Below are 23239 nucleotides of genomic sequence, written 5' to 3'. Positions count from 1 at the left end.
GCAGATTTTTTTACAACAACTTGAATTTGAATCCAAATTTGTTGAGATATTAATCATTTTACATAAGATTACTTATGAGTCTTACGAGTCAATTAGTTAGCAATGTCACTATCACGTTAGGTAAAGACGGATAAAAAGAGCACATCCTCATATGAAATTTCGTCAAACACGATCAAGTATATAAGACCCTTTATCCTTTATCCTTTATCTGTACTTCAAAGCTCCTTTTAGCCAAAAGGCTAGGTTGATAATAATGGCAATATGTTATACTTTTTTAGGTGTTATATACTTTAGTTAAGGAAACTAAAATTTTTAGGAGAGACTTTAATTGGCCCAAGAATCTGACAAGTTAATAAGACAGTGCACAACTGCGCAAGCAATTTTTCTCACGTTAAATATAAGAGCATTTTTGGTCTAATAAAACGATTTTAGAAATGCAATATCCATTTTCGTTCTAGTGGTGGGAACTTCTAGATAAAGAATTTTAGGTAGTGGAATCATCATACCTACCACCACATTGCCTTTACAATCAAGCATTACTGGGATGAGATTGTTAAATCATTTCTTTCTCTATCTTTCTGTGTTTGTTTAATTGTTTCCACTATTCATTTATCTTTTACATGGTCAACTGATAAGCAGGTAATGGCTTCCTCGTAAATAACCTTCATGGATTCACACCAAACCGCAATTGCAACCATGTCAAGTTGACGCACAGGAACAACTTTCATCCATGTTTTTTTGTTTCTACTGGCCCACCGGTGAAGCCTTTTTTGCTTTGATTGTCAGCAGATTATAAATTAGATAACTAATAACTAACTTGAATTATTGAAGACATACTGATTTTTGAATGAGTCCGGCTACACAGTAACCGGTTACTGGGATCAAATCCCAGCAACCATTACAAGTTGCTGTTGGATTGTCTTGGTTACCGGCACACACACAGATCTCGGTGCACACACGGATCTCGAATCTAAATCAATCGGTGACTTGTAGCGGTTGAAGATTTGATCCGGTAACCGATTCTTTGGAAAGCCGAACCCTTTTTGAAATCGCCACCGCGAAGAACCGTTCTTGGATCAAATCCCAAAGAACCATTACAAATTGTCTTTTGGATTGTCTTGGTTCTGGATCTCGGCACACACAATACGGATCTCGGTGCACACACACGATCTCGAATCTAAATCAACCGGTGACTTATAGCGGTTCTTTGAGATTTGATCCCAAGAACTCTTCTTGAAAAGCCGAACCCTTTTTGACCCGGCCACACAAGAATCGGTTCTTTGATCAAATCCCAAAGAACCATTACAAGTTGTCATTGATTGGTTTGATCAAACAGATAAAAAACCAACTGAACCAAAAGCAAGGTTAATTGAAAAACTTTGATGCGTGGTTTAAGCACATATTACAAAATATCACGATATTTATTGAGATTTTAATAAATAATATATAAATATTACGATATGTTTAGAGATATATAAAACTGAAAATATCAATGATATTTGTGATATATGTAATAATATTATTTAAAATTTATCATTATATTTCAAATAAATATAAATGATATATCTTGATATATTAAGAAATAATATCTACAATATCTACTATATTAATATTTTAAATATATCAACGATATTTATATATCAAACAATATAAAATATTCTCAAAACATATCTATATCCACCATACATATAAAGAAGTTGAATATCGATAAATATCTATCCCGATATTTTATACTATATATTCAGCACATCCATTTACGGAAGTGTGCCTAGGCAAATTTTTCGATGCAACTAAAACAAAACTAGCTGTATTATGAATGAAACCAAGGCCCAAAATATCGATATCGATGAATATATCGGCGTACTCAAAAACCGATATATATCGGATATTTCGGATATATCCATTTTTTTGGTAATCAGTTCAAACTATTTAAAATATCGGAAATATCGGATATATCGGAAATATAATATCGGAAATATCGGATATATATCGGAAATATATTGGAAATATCGGATTTATATTTTAAAATGGTCAAAAAGTCAACCGATATATATCGATTATATCGGAAATATCGATTATATCGGCGATATAAAGTTTCATATCGGAAATTCGATATATATCGGAAAAAAAAAAAAGAGTTCTATATTCATTGGATATATGTCGGAAATATCGATGTCGGTGTACTAAAATACCGATATATATCGGCGATATATCGGATATATCGGCGATATTTTGGTCCATGAATGAAACTACCACCACCCATGGATCAGAAAATGTAAGATTCTCAACAGAAAAGACAAAAAAAATCAATATCACGTCCCTTTTAATGCGAGGGGGGCGCACCCCTCCTATAGAGTCTGGCCTATTGCATACAAACACTGTTCACATGGGCAGTCGGAGACAAAAAAAAAAAAGTTGTATATACTTCTTAAAAACATTAAAATTGGCACTAGAAAGCGAGTGCAAATTCAATAATACGAGGATCTAAAGGACCCACGTCATGAATAATAATTTCACAACAACCAGCTCATCACTAGTTCTTAGACTAACTAGCCGATGAGCGTGATTTGGTCCCTGAGGATGTTAACACGCTTAATAGAACACATATTTTTTATCCCCTTTACAGCAGTATCCAGCAAAAATCAAATAAAGAAAGTAGTATCATCCACAATAGTATTTGATGTGTTTTTTTTAATATCGATGGAAAGAAAAAATTGAACTGGAATTCTGGAAAGTTACTGAACCCAAATTCACAAACCAGTGCGAGAGAGGTATCATGATTGGGATCAATAAAACTCGGGCATCCATTGAAAATTCTTGCAAAAACACTACTAATCCTGTATGTCTATCTGAGTAACCTTCACAGTATCATCTTCTTTAGATAATTTGTACCTCTTTGAAGTCAGTATGAGATCTGATTATTTCTGTCTCTATATGTATACCTAATGATCAAAGATTAATTGCGTTGGTTGCCTGTCGGCTGTCGCCTTAGCAAGATTATAGTGTAGAGATTACACACTGTAAGGTTTGTCACAATTATCAGTAAATAAACTTTATACTTCCCCAGTTCCCTTTCATCGCAACCAAGCTAAATACGTGATCGACCTCTGCCGAGCATAATCACTTGAGCACCAAGAGAGCACCAAGACTGGCGTGGCTATAAAGACACATGTAATCCCTATTTTATTTTTTCACTACCTGGAAACCTTGTTTTCCATGCAGACAATGTATTTTAGATTATAAAAGCATCATAACTAATGTTCAAACACCACAAAAATATCAGATGTACTAAAGTATCTTGAAAATAAAGTACAATCAAAATTTTAGGGTGATATTGGACATACCCAACAAAACACTCCCATATCCCATAACTAACATAAATTTTTGTCATACCATACCCCAATAACTGTCTAAATCCAATAATATCTCCTATATATTTTTGGGGTATTTTCCATAAAGGCAAAAAGATTAAAAAAAAAGAAAAACAAAATAAGGAGATGTGAAAGTTTCTTTTGACATTCTTCTTCATCCTTCGCTGTATCTTCTACACAGTGAAAAACAAAAAAGAAAAAAAAAAACCCCTTTCGAGCATTACAAAAAGGAATTGGGTTTGTTGTATGAATTGGGCGTAGTCATTTTGGTGAATGGTGAATGGTTGTTTGAAGTGAGCTTCATACATATTTTCAGGGGATTGTTAACCAGTATTTTTCAACAATTACAATACGTTGTTTTCATGAATTGGGTGCAAATTAGAAAAAAAACAAAAAATATATATTGAAAAGAAGGAAAACAAAGGAATAAAGGACTAGTATAGTAGTATGGGGTTCTAAATATTTTTTCTCCAAATACAGGGAGTCCTGTAACCCAGTTGTAGACGTGTACGTTGTGACTAAATTTAGTGGGTTTTCTAGTTTTGTCCCCGTTCAGTTTTCTTCATATAAATACCACGTCGTTATACTCTCTGAGTAAAAAAACAAGGTGGATTGCAGAACTTCTGTAAGTTCTTTCTAGCTCCACTTTGAAACACGCACCTTGTTTTTTCTATTAAGTATTTTGTTATCTTTTTAGGAAGTGGGATTTGTTACTATGATTTACTTTGAGCTTTTTAGAGATAAGCAAGCACTCTTCACATTGAAATGTATATAGTAGTCATGACTCATGAGCCATGACAGGTTATGTTTATAGCAATCTCTTAAGTGCTAAGAGCAATGCAAATTGAGATGGTGTGGACATTCATGCATATCGCAATCCACAGTTACCTTAGTTTGGTGCAATATGATTTTATTAGAAAAATTTTGAATTCCAAATTTTCATACTGCATTTCTTGACTATCAATCTTGGAAAGGTGATTTGTCAAGATATCTTCACTGCTTCATCTCTTTTCCCATTCTGCTCTGAATTTTGTTTGTTTTTTCTGGTTTTATTTGTATCTTCCCATATGAATAGCATACATATTTGTTAAGGGATTACAATCTTGAGCATTATGTGCTACATAGTGCTACTGCTGTGGATTGGGTTAATATGGTGAATGAAATACAGAAAGGTGCTCTATCAAGTATATTCTTGCAAGTCATTTAACTTACATGCTTCATGAACAGGGAACCACCATCCTCAAGGCAATCGGCCACGGTCGATAAAAGCACCCAAGTTGTCTACAATGAGAACCCCAAATATGACCTCCTGAAATCCAATGACTTCTCCTATGATGTTGTCGTAGTTGGCGGTTCCTTATGCAGAGCCTAAGGGTGACAGCTTTAACCTCACAATCCCCCCCTCGTCCGTAAATAATCACTAAAGTCTGCACAAATCAAGTGTGTTGTCATTGTAGTTTCGGCGTCCCGTTGTGATCAAACCATACATCCAAATCAATTGACGCTCTGAGTAGCCGCGATGGCTCCCCGGTAGTGAAGGCCAAGGTGTAGCCGACGCTCTTTTGGTGACTTTGGGTTCCATGGCAGGCTTGCTCGAACTTGGTTCAAGTCCGTTGATCGGCTCCCAATGAACATAGGCGATGCACATTATGATCCACTCTACCCATTCGATTTGGCCTTTTAACCGAGCCAACACACCATGAGAAAAATTTTGTGTTGACATAGGGTGCTATGGAGGGTTATCAAGTGTTTTATTTTACCCCAAAATATGCCTAGATATATGGCTATGTATATCTTGAAAAAGAAAAAAAGAAAAAGAATCACAACATGGTTTGTTTGGTAACTGAAATGTTTCAACAGTATTCAAGACCAGTTTTATGAGCAATGACTACTAGTATTTGTACATCACCATTATGACATTATGTGACTATCTTCTACTTGGCACAGTTGCACTATAGAGCTTACACATGTACATGAGCAACTCCAATGCTGCGACATACTTCCAAACACCACGCACCTCTCTCACAAGTTAAAAGCACCCTAGGTCTTCAGCCACTTTCAACGCTATCCGACTTTGCAATGATAACCATAAAACCAATTTCTCTCCCTACCTCTCTGCACCAATCAACAAGGTCTTTTCGATTTTCAAATAACTGTAATCATTTTGTTATAGATTGTATTACATCACCATTCGGAAAAACGATATACTAAATTTATAAAAGTGTCTTCAAGTTCTTCATTTGCATTGCTTGTAAGTCGTTGGTCGTATCCGGACAAACAAAATTAGAGTTTTCTATCAGACTTTCTTGCTCTTCATTTTCTGACTCATAATTCAGTTGAAGCAAAGACAATGCTTTTGGAGATGCACTACTAATAGGATGAGGCGGTTCAAAGTAAAATTTTATCAAAAAAAAAAAAAAAAGTTTAGGTTTCTTATACTCAGTATGCACCCAAAAACAATAGCACTTTGTTTAATATTACAAACAAACTCACATTTTTGTTTGGTGTTTGTATCTGTTCATTGTAGTAATCCAAAGTATAATACTCTTATGCGTTCTCCCATTTGTCAAAATTTGATTTTGAATTTTTTTCTTCATCCTCATTCGGTTGGTATTCATTCTCATTACTTTGGTATAATTGATTCAAATCAAAAGTGGGTGTTTGCATATTTATTGATGAGATAAAAAAATAAGAGGTTATTGAAAAAAAAACCCACCCCTTAGTCAATAAATATTTTGGATACGTCTAATAAAAAAGAAGGGTAATTGAGGAAGCTAAATATGTCTAAATTCATTTTTTATTTTTTATTTTTTATTTTTTATTTATTTATTTATTTATTTATTTTATTTTTTTTTAAAGTTGGGGTAAGGGAGTGTTTTGTTGGGTATGTCCAAGATCACCCAAATTTTAACAAACCAAAAGACGGCAGTTAAATCTAGCAGACCAAAGGATAAACAGAACTTAATATAATATTTACGGGAAAAGGCAAATAAGTAACATCCCCAAGCGAATCAGAATTCAGCAAATACTTCCGTCCTTCACGTCAGAATTCAGCTAAAATAAAAAAGGTAGTATATTTTTTCTTTTCGATGAGATAAAGAAGGTAGTATCGAATTTCAGCATAATCAGTAAAAACATTATATAACATGTCCAAAAATATAGGAGAATTGCAAAGTTGGACACTATGCACGGAGATATTGTTTGATATACAAACAAAAAAACTGCAAAAACTTACAAACAGAAGTAGGAGGTTGGTACTGTAACATTCAGGTAAATTTCAAAAGAAATTACTGTATTCAGAGAGGACAATTGAATTAAGGGAACTTACAATGAGGAGAGATATGGATTATAGAGAAGCTGTATCGGATCGCACATGCATGTTACATTGTTGAAGAACGTCTCTGTAGACAACGTTTCTAGTATAAGTGCCTATGAAACCCATTATGACTCCATTTCTCACCAATACTTTGGTTGTGCTCCTTGACACACCTCGTGATAGTGCAACATACAGTTGACCGTGATCGAACACATGATCTGGTAAATAGATTCCCACATGAGGTAATGTCTGTCCTTGTGACTTGTGCATTGTCAAAGCGAACCCCAAGCGAATTGGGAACTGTTTTCTAGTGAAGTCGAAAGGAAGATTGAGATCTTCTGGTGACTTCATTGGAATTCGATGAAAAAAGCCGGTCTGCCAGAATGACTTCCAGTTAGAATATCAGCGTAGATGACATTTCTTCGAAATCCACGACAGATAAGTCTGGTCCCATTGCAGAGACCATTAGCTGGGTCGATATTTCTGAGAAGTAGAATGGGAGCTCCTAGTTTCAGTGTCAACTTGTGTGGGGCCAAACCCCCTGGAGATATGGAGTTTAGGAACTCTTGTTGATATAAATGCCTAGGGTCATTCTCAACCGAGTCGAACGAATAAAATGTTTTTTCCTCACCCGGGAACATTTGAATGACTATCTCGTTTAGCTCATCAACACAGTCATTTCTTAGGGTCAGTAACGCCCTATGAGCTATGTACTCTTTATTATGAGCATTTTCTAGAAGTGCAGGAAAAACATTAGATATTAAGTGAAATAAAGAATGCTCACCCTCCCAAGGAATAAGAATGTCATCTGGGATTTTGACCATATCGTCAAGTATGCAAGGCTCGTTGCCACCGCCTATGCGTAATAGCATATCTGAAAAACAGGGATCAGTCCTTGCACGTATGTTTTCTCTTAGATGAATCACTTTGACACTATTCCATATATTAGATTTTGTTATACATGCATTGATCTTCTCAGCAATAGTTCCATGAGGAACAACAGGGAGGACTTGCCGAAAGTCTCCTCCCAATACAAAAATCTTTCCACCAAAAGGCAAGTCGGAGCCAGTTAAATCTTTCAGTGTTCTGTCCAGTGCTTCAAATGCGTGGCGGTGTGTCATAGTTGCCTCGTCCCAAATAATGAGACTTGACTGACATAGCAATTCAGCAAGAGGGGTTCACTTGCCTATTCGACAGGTAGACTTTGCACCTGTGGGAACAGGAATTTTAAACCTTGAATGTGCAGTGCGACCCCCAGGAAGCATGGTAGCTGCAAGACCTGAAGTAGACGTTGCAATGGCTATGTGGCCTCTGTTTCTCAAGTAAGCTAGAATAGAACGATACAAAAACGTTTTACCAGTACCACCTGGACCATCGATGAAGTAAACAGAGCTTTTGCGATGATCAACTGAGTGTACTATTTTATTGAAGGCATACATTTGGTCATCGTTCAACATACTAACAGATGATAGATTGTCTTGAGGTGTGACGATTGATCTTTCTTCAGCAATCAAACTGTGGTCGAAGATTAGAATGATCCTCATGGTCTTTAGAAATGGTTGGCAAATCATAGTTTGACAACTTCTTCCCATTTTCAGACAAAGATATTTTTATCTCCATAAGCAAACGGTTAATCGCAGTATCTGTGTTGCTTGTGGAAGAATAGTCCTCTATCATATACAGGTGAAATTCATTCCATAGCTCACGAACACCCACTGGATTGCAGAAAACCAATATAGAAGTGAACAATTTTCTTAAGGCTGATGGCATATGTATTGCGGTTGCTTCCAAGAAGCACTCGCGTATTGAATTGTCGTGTTCTAGAAGTCCCCGTAGTTCAGCAGCTTCTTTAAACGTTGAGCACGTTCGTGAGCCAACAGTTTTAAGGTCATCGAAATAAGTAGGTCCCCTGACATGATTAAGAATAATGCGTAAGAAGTACCTCTCACTATCAGATGGATGTACAGCGTGCATTCTACCAATCACCTTGACATTGTTCCCTCTTTTCCGCCAATGCTTATCCGACTTATTCCATGTATAATGCTCAGGGAACTCTTTGTATAAATATTGTCTTGCCTCAGGGTCAACCATATTTGTATGAAAGAATTCAGTTAACATTGTTCAGGATGTATGTTCATCTGTAATCAAATGTCTGACATCCCGTTTTTCTGAGAAGATAACTTGATGCATATTAGGAAGATGGATCTGTAGAGCATAAACTGCAGGATACATTCTATTAAGGGGAAATCTGAAAATTCTCCATAGTGACTCTTGTGGACATACCCATCTTGCATCCATAAACTGCCTGATTTCATCATGGTCATGTGGCGCAGCTGAGTTCACCTCCATGGAGACCCGGTTAAAACCTTTGTACACGTACTTGTACAAATACTTGACTGATCTGATACTTTAGCATACTTCAACATTTATATGACAATCATACTTTAACAGCAGCCATGGATTGTATTAGACAACCCAACGATTGTCGACACTAAGATCACCGTGAAGTAAAATTGTGCGACCATTATCACGTCGTTGATAAATAGGGTAGGAGTCATCTCCGTGAAAAGTCATTGCAGAGAACTCTTTTGGAAATCTTTTTTTACATACCCCGTCCCTCATGCAAACAGAATCAGGATTTAACGGACCACAAAGACCATGTATCATATGCTTAACAACAACATTGTATAACTCGGGCTCACTTAAGGGATCAGGAATTTCAACTCAGACGACTCGGTCATAATCTTCGGGAGATTTTAGTTTGTCAGAATCATCAAGTATTAGGAGCATATGTGCATGTGGCAAACCTCGCTTCTGGAATTCAATGACATGTACATGTGCCACAACTTTCCCCAAGATCCCGATATTGAATAAATCTTTTTTGAGTTCCTCACACACTTCATGGAAAACTCTTGTAGTAAGATCAGGCCTATCTTGTGGGAGTTGATCAGGTTCAAGCCGCCGCGTTATATCAGCCTAGTTTGGGTTGCAGGTCATGGTGAGGAAAATGTCCGGCTTTCCAAAATTTTTAACCAGAGCCATCGCATCATGGTATCTTTCATGCATATCTCTAGGGCTTCCGATATATGATGACAGTAATATAGTCCTTCGACCGATGTTAGCTAGAAATAGATAAACTGTGTGTGAGTGGGAATTGAAAGAAAGAGTTCTAAAGCTAAACTAATATATAGACATGTTATTCACCTGCATTTGTTTCTCCGGAGGCTAATGAATCTATCAGACCTTGATACAAATAAGCTCTTATAGCATCTTGATTGGCTCGGATATATCGAAGCTGCATTGTGGAAATCTTCACATACATGTCGACAACAAACTGTTGCAAAAGCCGACCATAACGAAGCAGGATTGAGTCGTAATTAGAGCGAATCTGTTCAAACAAAGATTTTGGATATAGTAAACTCTTGATACATATATATATGTATAACGACAAAAATTAAAGGGAGAAAGTAATAGATGGAATACAAAAAGAACCTGGAGCATATAACAGTAGAATTCCTGCAACTGATTCTCCGTGAATCGTCGCTGAAAATATGTAAATCCCAGCCAAAATTTCCATAAGGATGAAGCAATGGATATTGTAGAGGATCATAGAAGCCAGCAGTGTCAGGGACATTTAGGAATTTGCCTGTCACAGTTTCCACAATAATATCTCTCTCATTTTTTTCTGTAGGGTTGTCACCCCCAATCAAAATGGCAGCCACTTGGGAAGACGTTGGCAAGGTATAATGATGACGTTCACATGGTTTTTCCTTTAGTAGCAATCGTATGTCTAGTATGTTTTCAGACTGTGAAATACGACGAAGTGTGTGAACAAAGGGGTTATGATCGTCAAGGACCCTTGCAAAATGGACAGAACTTGTGGATTGAGTATCTTGTTTTCAGCTTGTCGATTAGCAATCTCATGATCTGTGTCGTAAACATACATCTGCATATATCGTGGTCGCTGCCCAGACTGAGGTAGAAGACCACCAATTCTGTGGTAGATAGATCCTTGAGCACAGTATGTATAAATACCACGCCTTCCACTGGCTAGTTTTTCGTCCAAGTGTACACCCATTGAAGTGAAGGAGAATGCATTGTTGTAAGATCGAATGTTATGACGAAAGTGGACAGTCTCATCCGTGTGTGATGCATATAGATACATCAGATCAGGTGGTGTCGGCAACAGCGGGAGATTGACTTTTCCACGAAGACAACAAAATTGACGGGATTCAGAGGGGAATAATTCGGCATGGCAATGGTTGCATGTGTTCATGCGTGTTATCTCGAAACGCTGGAAGTTCGGGGTGTAAACGAAATCTCTTGCACAATTGTGAGAAGATCTACATGCAGTTGGAACTCTCCTAGTTCGAAGGGGGTGGATCAGTTGAACAGAACTCTCATCTTCTTGGCCTAGTGGCATATGTTGCATTTTTTGTAACAATATATTAATCAAGTCATTAATTAATAAGAAGAACTGTATATGCAGAATAAGAGATTAGTTGAAAAAATATTTCATGTAACAATAGGAAAGTACGTTGAATGTCGTTAGCATAACTAATGTTAGTGTCGTCCGGAATACCGCTGTCATACCCGTTTATATCATCTTGGAGAGGCGTACTTGTAGTTATTATATTGCCGGGGTCTCCTAAAATGTAAATGTCAAGAATGGGTTATAACCAATACCACGCAAAAACAAAATAAACAAAAGAGTATGATAAAGCAGAGTACCAATGCTAATATCAAGATTCCTTCCATCTAGGTAAGCCTGTCCACTTCTGATTGTACGTGACATTGAATGACATTATGTACGTGGTCTGTAAAAGGTGCAGAGTAAGATTTTTTTTTAAAGTAAAAATGTTAATGCATGATATATATACAAAGAATAATATCAGAGTTGTATTAATACTTTAAAGTAAAAATGTTAATGCATGATATATATACAAAGAATAATATCAGAGTTGTATTAATACCTGAGAGATTGATATGTGTCGGTGGCTGAATCGTGGACAACGAACTAAAGGTGCACCCAACCGTAGTGTTAGAAACAGAGGATATGCTGTTAGTGGTAGACTGGTAGGGGTATGTACATCGTCATTGGAGCAGTATGTGTTATCCTGATTAGGAGTTTCACTGCCACGACAATTGTTTAATACACCCTTACGACGTTGATAATATCTCCGTAGACGTGCCTTTTCTCGCAACCTTTGTTCCTCACTCATAGTTTGTCTACGCTGTCTATCAGGATGACGACGACGTTCTCGCTCCAACGCCAATAGTTCCTCTTTCATGTTAAGAAGGCGTCTCCGACGATTCATACGCGCTATCTCGTTTCGACATACATGATTAGGCTGGCCAGATGGCGTTTGAGTCGTCGACATGTTCAATGGCCTCTACGGGGAGAGTAGTAAGAAGAATTACACATTTTCACACCTGAAACAATGAGGAATAAGAGAGGGCAAAACCGGAAAAAAGAAAAAACGACGAATGAAAATACTGTAACTGGGGGTGTGTTATTTAAAGGAGAGAGATAAAGTTTTCAGGTTTATCTGTCGCGACGAAATTCACATCCAATAACCCAAGGGAATCCAATGACATTAATCCCGCTAAGCTGTTGAGTCAGAATGTTGTACAAGTATTAAAATGTTGGATCCATCACCAGACGTTGCTAGCATCCTTTCACCAGTTCGAGCATTGTCGCAATGATCTTTTAGCATCCACAAATATATGGTTTCTATGGTCCTAAGACTACTTTGATTAGGATTGCAACTAAAGCGATCTTAATCAAATTAGGAACCCCCCCTAAGTTAATCAAATTCAACTTCATTGGAAACTACTAATAATGAAATTGTAAGTAACTGTCAGTGCACCTTTGTTGTGGAGTGTGGGCTGAGTCACGAGACGTTTTCTTTCTTTAAGATCTAAAAGTGTCAATAGGTTATAATGGTACACATGCAACCAGTAGAAATCATGCATAAATCTTTGGTCATTTTTTTTTGGTCATAACTCAAGCCTCCAGTGCATTTCGCAAACTTTCCAAATCAATATGTGGCCATTGGCTATCATCTGCAACTAAAATATCAATAAACTTTCAATATGAAATAGGTGAAAAGACACGGGTAAAATGGGCACACAAGTGATAGCTTACCACACTAGACTAGAAACTTAATTATCAGACTGTAAATATATATAGGTAACCAATTACAAAAGTTGAGCTCGCCCAGAATTTTGAATTGTTCTGTTCATAGAAAATAAAACTAATGAATTGGCGATGAGTTACAAAACTTTGATGCGTGGTTCAGCATTTATATATACTTGGGAAATATTCCCAATCATTGACTAGAAATCTTCATCCAGATTGAAGACGAAATTTCCTCCTCCGTTTTGTAGGCTAGACATAACAGAAGCCTTCTGGTAATCACCAACCCTTCTCTCAAAGAAGTTGGCTTTTCCCCTGTTCAGTCCAAGAAACATGTTAAGCCTAACAGTCTATGCTATGAGGTGGCGACGAACAACTAATTTTTACATGGTTAGACATATCCAAATATTATAATTTTTTGTGAGAATAATCTTCATGGTGGGGAGATCATCTCCACAAAATACCAAGGCCTTAATTCATTTGTATGCCGAAAATGTGGCTATAATGTGCGCATAAGAATGTGGCTCTATCCCTCCTCCCCATACAAATGAATTTGTAAACTAGAGGAAAGATTTTTACCAAAAGATATATTCATACACACTGTATTATGGTTAAGTACACAAGAACTAAAACCAGAATATTTAGTAGACAAATAATTTAATACTCACTGCAAAGATATAAACTCCATCCAATCAAAAGGATTTTCCACATTATACTTCCTCTGGCACCCCAAAGAAACCTGCAATAACATATGCAACCCATAAGTGCTTCGAATAAATTCTCCTAACAAAAGCTCAATCAATAAAAAACTTAGTTACCAGAAGGCGATCTGCGACAAACTTTATGTATTGACTCATGAGAGCTGAGTTCATTCCAATCAGTGCACAGGGGAGGGCATCACAGACAAATTCGGTCTCGATTTCCACAGCTTCATGCACAATATGATGTACCCTTTGCCAGTTTAATTGTCTCCTTAATAAGCTGGCACCAATAAAATTATCTTATGAGTTGGGACAAGCTGTCTTCAGCACAGGTTCAAACCGAGCAACACAAAAAGGGTGAAAAAAAACCAACCTGTATAGAAGACAAGCGAAATCGCAATGGAGTCCCTCATCTCTCGATATAAGTTCATTTGAAAATGTAAGACCCGGCATTAGTCCCCTCTTTTTCAGCCAGAAAATAGCACAGAAACTGAATATAAACAGGGAACTATGTCAATACTCAATATACCAGTAAAGAAAAAGAAAACATCGTCATTACCTAGATAAGCAATAAAAGGGCCATTGACCTATTGTCAAAAATAAAACTACCTTCCGGAGAAGAATATTCCTTCAACACATGAGAAGGCAACAATTCTCTCTGCAAATGTCCTGGAGCTGCACATTGGCATTAAGTGCAATCAGAAATCATTATAAAGCATGTAATTCCACGCATCCACCAGCACAACAATAGAGATCATAAATAGCATGTACTGTACATCCAAAATGGTAGAGTCAGAAAATCCCTTGTAAGTATCTCGTTAACATATGTTCTATATAATGCAATAATCTGACTAAACTAACCACAGAAATAGACAGGTACTTCAAGAAGAACTGAACTATCACAAAATCTGGAGTCAGACAGGATTACTAAACAAGATTTGTAACAGCATAGATAAAAAGCCCTTCCTCGAAAATTGTAACATAAAAGACTCAACCTTTAACCAGTTTCCTGTTACTTTCCCCTCGTCAGAGTAACCGTGTCACTATATATTAAGATTTTTCTCTTCTAAGCAGCAGCACTTAAACCAACTCAATGGCAAGAATTAGGAACAACCGCTACTTCTAAGTATTTTAAGTCAGACTAAATAGAAAGAGAATTAAATATAAATAAAACAAAAGGAGGTAGCAATGAGTCTCTATCCGTTATTGTGATGCAATGTACGGGAAGACCTCAAGAAAAATATAAAGTACACTAGGTCTAGAGATGAGGCTCATTAAACATAAAAAACTAGAAGAAGCTGAGATACATCAAACCTACATGGTGTTTTTTTTTCCTTCCAAGTAAAAAAACCATGAGGATTAAACTGGCCAAGATGCCTCTACATATGTAAACTTGATTTGAGTCGAGGTCAGAAAACTAACCAAATTAACAGGAAAAATAGATGTGCGTGAAGAACTGAAGATAGAATGTGTCATACCTTTGTATCCAATCCAATGCCCACTTAGCTTTCCTGGCAACACAAGGAATATTCTCAACAGCATTGAATAAGCTGTCTTTCTCCTTTGAGTCCTTGATGTATGTTTCTAAAAGTAAGCTGTACATCTCTGGAAAAAGACCAAAACTAACACTCAGGCTGCTTGAGAATTCTCATTATTAAAAAAATAAATAAATGAAAAACTAAAACTAAAGTCAGAGTTCTACCAGAATGAATATTTTCCATGGCAATTTGGAACCCATAAAATGCGCGAGCCTACAGATAACACGTGTTTCAAAGTTACTTGTGACAAAGAAAATATAAGAAAATTATCCTTTTACACATCAATGCAGCATGTTTTTAAGAAAAAGAGCATCCTATTAGCTAATACGTTCTACCAATTAAGAGTCACACATGATGGGAGACTGTGTTGGTGGCTTGGTGCTCTACAGTCCACAAACTCGAGCATGAAGGCTAATCACCACTATGGCACTATCCAAGCTAAAATTTAACCATAAGCTTTAAATCTTGAGTACGTACTAGTAGCTTCAGAATGTGAGCAAACGAGCAAGGTACAGAAAATAACCTCTGGAACTTGAACATCTTTTAAGAATCTTGCTGCCAAGTTCTCCAAAACAATGCCATCAGATGCCGCGAAAAAATGCTAGCACGTGGCTTATGAAGTGCTTCTCAGAATCAGTGAGCTTTTCCCACTGCTGGACGTCTTGTGAAAGATCAACCTCTTCAGCTGTATGCAGTAAAACAAAAATCCATCAATAGAAATCCATTAAGAGAAGGATATCCATAAAATTAGCATAATTAACACATCTTTCTATAACAAAAACTCCAGTTAGAACTGTTTGATGAATAAACAGAGAAGTGTCGAGGGCTGCAAGCTCATACATACATATCCATATGCAAATGATAGAAAATCCGCTTTTCTTTTCTTCTCCCTCTATTGCTTTCAAATATGGATAAAACCATAGCTTCTATTTCACCAACCAGTTCAAAAAATTCACTACCAAAATCCCAGTGCTTGAGGCTCCTGCCAATACGGGGTTTATCCGTTTAGGTGTAAGCCCCACAAGCCGATTAAGGGCTTTACATTGACTAATAAAATTACTCATAAACTAATTCCATACACCCATTCTTCTTCTTTCAAGCCATAGACATTTTCTTCCCATATAAGCATCAAACCAATATAGTTTTACACTTGAACACCAAATATTCTACACACTATATTCATTTGCACAAAACGAACTGAACAATTTGAAGAATTCCCATTTCACACATAAATGAAAGAAATTTAATCAACTGAAAATAAAAACAGAGAGAGCCAAAGCATACCAGTCCAGAAACTAGCTTGGGCCTTCTTATACATCTCCCAAAGTTGTTTATATCTAACGGGAAACATACAAAACCTCTGGCTATTCTCCATTAGTATTGGCTCTTCTTCTTCTACTACTACTACTCTTCCATTTTCATTTTCCAGAGAACCCATTTCTTCTATGTGATTATTGTTTACAGAAAGAGAGAGATGTGTAAAGAGTATTATAAATATATAAACCCTTGTAAAACCCCCCCAAGGTTGAAGAGACGTTGGTTTGGATAGAGACATTTTTTTTGTTGGTTTTCAAAATTCGATGATCCATTCTGGACCGTTAGATTTGCCGCGAAGGAGTAAAATGACCAGATTATCCCAACCTTAAACCCAATAAACAAATCATTAAACCCAAGAAACAAATTAATACTTGTAATAATACTAGAATTTAATCCGTGGCTATGCCACTCAAGTCATAATTAAATGATTATATGTAAGTTTAACTTTTATAGTAGAATTACCATGTTTTTTTCTTTGACATTTAAATTGAACTTGTTAGTGTCATTGTAATACCCTCAACTGAATATGTCTTGGAAAATCATAGCCGAATATATGTATTGAGAACAATTGTTCATCCAGAAGCGGAGTGTACGTAGACAACTTTAACTATTCATTACTTGTGTAATCTATATTCAATTTATACACGTTTCTCAAACGGTAGGAGAAGCTATAGGAGTATGTAAACAATGAAACAATTATATATAATTTAATATGTGAAATAACTACACCTGTTTATGTGAAAAAAAGAGGTTTTAGAGGTTTTTAGTTGGGATTTTAAAAGTTTAGTATGTTTTGGAGGTTTTTGTCTATTTTAGAGTATTAGGTAAATATGACTCTTCAAGCATTATCACAGGTCCTGAGAAAATCAATACTACCACTTAAGCCCTCATAACTCTGTTTAAAAACTGAGCTGTTTTGTATTATAGATGTGCCGCAAATCTTGTGACCTTAGCATAGACTAGGATAAACGCAAACGACAAATTTTTTTTTTTTTTTTTTTTTATTGTAAGCCTGTTTTAAATGAGATCAGTAATCTCTTTAATGCTGGCGGGATTCGAGCCACAAACCTATGATATCATCACCCAAAGATTTTACCGTAAAGTACAATAAGATTGTGGTATGTACTTTAGGTACTTAACTCCGCTAGCGATGCGTCCAAACCCCAAAGAGTGCTCTGTCATAATAGGTTTGTGGTCCAGTCTTATTGGGATTTTGAGTACCGCACTCATAATGCGCAGAAATCTGAAGGAACAGATTTGGCACTGGCATATAAGATTCGGCACTTTCATTTTAAAATGAAGATAGGAAGGAACAGTTCACTTGGTTTTTTAAGTTTGATTAGGAGTGAATGGTTGGCAACATCTACAAGAACTGTGATTACGGCCTCCAAGTATTACAATGAAGATGGACAAAGAACTTATCAAGAACAGAAAATTTAAGATGGACAGAGAAGAAGATTGTAAGAAGCTGATGCATGCAAAGAATTTTAAGTAACACATCCCCTGTGACCCATTACGCAACATGCTTGGCAGACTACTCCATGCCAGGGCCGTTCGTAGATTTAAGTGTCTGTCCATCTATGGTCATTATTCATTGCACGCTCTACTAGCAGGAATAAGGAGGTCCAGGACTACAGTTACTGTCTAACAACAATGGTCAAAATACAAGAAATGTATGCATATTATTGCATACTAATCGTACTCATTCAGAAACAAAAATAAAACTACATGGAAGGAACAAACATGCTTCCCAGCAGTATCTCTCGACGCCTGGCCAAATTGTAGCCTGCAAAAGTTAAAAAGATATATTAAATAAAGTTATGTTTGTCAGATGACATCTCATACCTAGAAGCCAAAGGATAAATGACTTAAATGTAGTTGATCTAATTTAAATTTATAGCAAAATTCACGTTTTATTGTAAGTAAAGTTGCAAGATAGAGTAGATGCAAGAACCAGTGGGAAAATTAAGATCTCAGCTTCTAAACAACAGAAACATAGGTCACACTGTCACAGCCGAACAATCAAAGAGAGACGGTTTTGGGCATCCCAGGCTAACCATCTAAAAATCTCTACAGCTAAAGACTTTTAGTTCATCAATTGCTTCCCCTACATTATGAAATATACAGGTAACATTTGCCCTAATATTCGGGCTAATTAGCGTTTGCAAATTGCACCAGGAATTACCATAAAAACTTTTTAATATCCAAAACTAGAGGATTTAATCAAATTTATAGTGTATCCAAAACTAGGGTAGAGGATTCATCATAGGCGATAATATGACATCTAGACGTGATGCACAACGGGTAATTCGAGCCTAGACGATATGTCAAAGCGACTTAGACACTCAGCGTGATCCACTAATTCTTTATCAACGCCTGTAAATTCCTTGGCTGGATTTTCTTAACAATCTCCAAACAAAGCCCTATACCCTAACCTTTCATTAATTCTAGCTTCGTTAGTCTTTAGCGACTGAACACCAGAAATAGAAACACACCAAAGCAAGTAACCACTACCCAAAATGCACATTTTCCTTCCAAGTTTGTATCTTTCCACAATAAAAGCATTATTGTACCACCCCACCAAGCTAAGACTTACAAACCATCTATGAGAAGAATACACAGCCCAAAACGATGCACTTCTCATTGTTGAGATTTTCTCAACCTATGAGTTTCTCTTCTATCAAACATCTTACAATTAGCGCATAAAACAACATGACATTTAATAGAGGGAGTGCAGAGAAACTACCAACAGAGAAAATGGTATTCCAATTAGCTCATAAACACAAACACAAATAACCTACAGATACTCCAATTAAAATTCAATGAATCAGCGGAGTCTGGATAATATCATAAGGAAATACATAAAGACCACGACTCCACGGCCTAATCATGTGGACTCCTGGGGTTTAGTTTTGGTTTGTGATAAATAGTAGATTCAATGTGATGTGGAATGCAAGGGTCAGAGTATTGTTGATTGAGATTAGTTTTGGTTTGGGATACACTTTCCGCTAACTTAGTAAATATGGCTTGTTCTCATTAAAAGACCAGGCATGTATGTTTAATCATTAAACAAAATATGGTCTTTATTCAATTTTTATCAGGTAAGATTTTAACCAAAGTAGTCTATGCATATGTATAACATAGAAACTTACATTGTGTATGAAACGGGCAAGTTGCAGCACCAAGTTCACTTAATTAAGCTCATCCACGGAAATCCCATCCATGTTCAGCTTACAAATAAACCAGAGACCATTCTGCACACAATTCAAAATTAAGTGAACTAAGTCCTTCTCTACACTAACAAAACTGGAAAGTAAAAGAATGTATTACCTTGGGATTCTCTGGAAGAGAACAGAGTTGGTATTCCGTGATGTTATATCCACTTTTATGATTCCCTTGACAATAGTTCACTGTCTGCTTGAAACCAACTTTGACATCCTTAAATACAATGTCTTCCTTGACACTAGCAATCCAACGTCCCTTAACATCGGTGGATTGAAGTTCAAAAGGGTGACTGGTAAAGAAATATTGAACTTGGGATATTCCTTATGCAAAAAAATAAAACGTGTTTGTAAGAAAAAATAGAACTATTGAACTTGGGATAAATATAGGATCGCTACAAAAACAGAAGTGTTTATAAGAAAAAATAAACCTGCAAGATCCTGAGGATGTATGGCGTAGACATTGTCGACCTCCTCGATAAGGCAATAATCAATCGGTTCATCCATAATCTTCTTCCTCAAATAGTAGTCAACCAACACTCCCTCTGATGGGCAAAATGAATATCCCAGCCCAAGTAACTTTTTCATTTCTTCCTGCATGCGCCATCCAAAACAGAGTTTTAAACATAATAAATGCAAAATCTTCAATGATTTAACTCTGAAATCTAATTGAGCACCATGAAATCTTCTTACCCTTGTCTGTGCAGATTTGAACTTGCGAGTTTCTTGGATTCGATCGTAGCTCTCAGCACACATTTGAGCATATACTTCATCATCGGTATATTCATCAGTAGTACCCTTAAGTAAGTACTTCTTCTTCTTCTGTGCATCTCGAACTATATACATACATACATACAGTCAATCAATCTAAAATTAACAAAATAACCACAATATTAAATCACATACTCCTTATCTCTTCTTCCTCGCTGATATCGTCCAAGAAATCATAATTAATATAATACAATGCTTCTATTTCGGCCTCTGTTAGCTCCTTCTTCTTCTTCACTCTTCTCCTCTTCACCATTTTGAAAGAAGCCACACCAAAAACAGGACCAAGTGGGAAGGAGAGATAACGTACAGCAATGGTTGAAAGATGAACCAGGGAGAAAGAAGAAGATTTTTTTTTTTCGATAACCCAAGGGAGAAAGAAGAAGATAACTACGTGAGAGTCGTGGGAAACAAACTACTAGTATACTTACGATTATGCCCATAACATTTTAATTAAGTTATTTATAATATGGGGATATAATAGTAATAAACCGCATTTTGATCTTAAACTTGAGTTGTACCAGTATGCAAACCGTGCTCTTTAAACCTATTTTCAATTCTTTAAACCTATGGGCCTAACATATAATTTTTTGAATTCTAGTTCTAATCTAAAAAATAATATAAAAAAATTAAGAGAGATTGAATATAATTTCAGTGATGTAAAATAGGTTTTCTAAATTAATTTAAATAATATGAATCTAATTCTAATTTCAAGTGAGAGAGTTTTTTTGTAAATTGTTTTAAAAAAGAAGGTCTGATTAGAATAATTAAGGGAGATGGTTCTAAAATCTTAAAATAGAAAATTAGAAATACTATGTTATGTTCGGTTGAGAAGTGTCTCCTAAAGATCCCGCTATCATATAGCATAGAGATTCTTCTTTGTCAATGCTGAATGCGCCTCAGCTGCAATCTTCGTACCCCTTGTCCTGCAATGCCATTATGCAAAAGCCTTGATTAGGCAGACTCGTTAATTTGGTAGCATGTCAATGAGTTCTTAGGGAATGTCAGTCATATACTCAAATGAATCTTCTATCGCTTCTAAAATACTTTTGCCCAATTTCTTGAAACTGGGTGTGATGCTATTTTTCCATGTCCAGTGCTGATTCGGTGAATTCATTCAGTCTGTTATTTCAAGCATAAGTAGATAATTTGAGGAAAGAAATCAATTCCAGTCCGTTGTATATATCCTACTCTCTAGTCTCTACAAAGCTTTGGACTATAAACTTTCATTCATTTAAAAACCACTGTAAACGTCAAAATTCTCTGTATATACTACGCTCTCGAGACTAGATTTTATTTGTGAAGGCAAAATATATTCAGATTGAAGCATGTTTAACACATATTAGTTTGGCATTCATCACTGGAGGCTATGAAAATTTCACCAGTTCTAATGGAAATTCGTTGGAGCACTTGCGCTGCTTCATCAAATATCTCAAGTGAGAAAAGTTCGATACATAAGTGCTTGCCTGACAAGCTAGAAGACTCGTGAACGTTGCTGCATCTCATTTGGATGCTGCAGCCTGCAGCTATTTTAGTTTTTAGCTGGATTCAATCATCTAATTTTCATTTTTTCTGTTGGTGAGAAATATAACAGAATTGAGAGTAGTAATATAACGAGTTTATCATCCAACACAAGAACTGAACTATGTAAAAGAGGAAATGAGAATAAAACTGATAGTGGGATATATACGCAATAACTGTATAGGCGATTTGTCCAAATACCAAAGAAAGTGTTCATGTGGCCAAAATTACAGCGAACAAAAACCGCATATTTGAAGAAGAAAGTTCAGCAGAAGTGTAATGATTTGCATTACCAACCTGCATATCTATACTTTTTGATCAATGGTTTAATTGACACCGCGTCAAAAAATAGCAACAAGCTACATATCTGGTGACACAACTTCCATACCAGGTGACACAATTTTCGATTTCAATGATTAATGGATTTCTTCATATTGTTCCTACATAGCAAGAACAGCAGAAACATAAATACAAACATTCATCCACCTCAACCTCCTCTTCTAGTTGGCATATTGAAGAAGACTAGTAGTGTTCAACTATCAAATACCTTGAATAAGTTTTATACAGAAAAAATTGACTGCAGAAGGCTAAAACCAAGATAAACTAAACTAATTCCCTTCACTAGATTGTCCATAGTGGGGAAATAACACACTCCAAAACAAAAAGGATAAATGACCAATCTCCAACATATTATCTCTTGCAGTCAACCAGGATTCTGCTCATACTATTCATCCCATGCACACTCTAGTATTCTTCCTTCTGTTCCAAAAAAAACATAGTACCTTTGAATAGTGATATGCATTTTGTTATCCAGTTTAACAAGCAGGACTCTTTTCATTATAACTTCACAATAATTAGTATTGCAACTTCAAAGACTAATGCTACAGAGAGTGTGTGTGCCAAACATTCAAAAAAACTTTACAAGCCCTAAACCTGACTAGTGTCCCTCACTCTATTCATATTTTCCACCATGATCCCACATTCAAGTTTTCTTCCTTTTTTTTCCTGACAAAGACATTAGTTTTGAACAGAGATACGCATTTTGTTATCACTTTCAACAAGCAGGACAACTAAAGCCTACAATTAGTTTGCTACACCATATCAAAACACATACGAGCTTCATTATTGTTAAACACTCTCTATGATACTCCCAATATTTATGACATTATCACCATAGTTTTCCAAAAGTAGATACAGAACATTAAAATCTCACAGTACTAATTCTCCAAACATAATGCCAAATTCAAAATTCCACAAGCCTAAACTTCAAATTCTACCATCCAAAAGTACAAAGACTCCCACAATAACATGATTTCAAAATAATTAGCAGAAGTACAAAAGTCCTCC

General features: G+C 36.2%; 2 protein-coding genes and 1 long non-coding RNA gene across 4 annotated transcripts in view; all 3 read right to left on the bottom strand.

Annotated features, from left to right (window-relative positions):
• The window catches only part of LOC147499389 (uncharacterized), a 93433-nt gene extending 72665 nt beyond the window's left edge, over positions 1 to 20768 (bottom strand). Inside the window, exons 1-4 of the mRNA XM_086561209.1 lie at positions 20510 to 20768; positions 20297 to 20439; positions 20035 to 20197; positions 19713 to 19927 (exon numbers count right to left, since the gene is read on the bottom strand). Coding sequence (XP_086417335.1) covers positions 19713 to 19927; positions 20035 to 20197; positions 20297 to 20439; positions 20510 to 20627 — 639 coding nt within the window. The 5' untranslated portion in view covers positions 20628 to 20768. The remainder of the gene's footprint in view (positions 1 to 19712; positions 19928 to 20034; positions 20198 to 20296; positions 20440 to 20509) is intronic.
• Positions 6645 to 11404, bottom strand: LOC147499391 (uncharacterized). 2 transcript variants are annotated; one of them, XR_015195859.1, is made up of 3 exons: positions 11225 to 11393; positions 9892 to 11100; positions 6645 to 9809 (listed from the first exon to the last, which is right to left on the bottom strand). It is a non-coding gene; the product is annotated as an uncharacterized LOC147499391 (long non-coding RNA). The 2 variants fall into 2 exon arrangements; XR_015195858.1 differs by having other exon boundaries at positions 9892 to 11404.
• Positions 12828 to 16726, bottom strand: LOC147499390 (ribonucleoside-diphosphate reductase small chain A-like). Its single transcript, XM_086561205.1, is given in 10 exon segments — positions 12828 to 13141; positions 13495 to 13565; positions 13645 to 13807; positions 13901 to 14017; positions 14137 to 14202; positions 15006 to 15132; positions 15230 to 15278; positions 15589 to 15663; positions 15665 to 15750; positions 16350 to 16726. Coding segments are annotated over 10 exon segments (1140 nt in total). The 5' UTR covers positions 16621 to 16726; the 3' UTR covers positions 12828 to 13026.
• Positions 20769 to 23239: the final 2471 nt, after the last annotated feature.

The sequence above is a fragment of the Coptis chinensis genome, chromosome 5 (genome assembly GCF_015680905.1).
Source record: "Coptis chinensis isolate HL-2020 chromosome 5, ASM1568090v1, whole genome shotgun sequence".
NCBI lineage: Eukaryota > Viridiplantae > Streptophyta > Magnoliopsida > Ranunculales > Ranunculaceae > Coptis > Coptis chinensis.
Note: the sequence above shows the minus strand (reverse complement) of the source record. Positions and strands in the feature narration are given on the sequence as shown.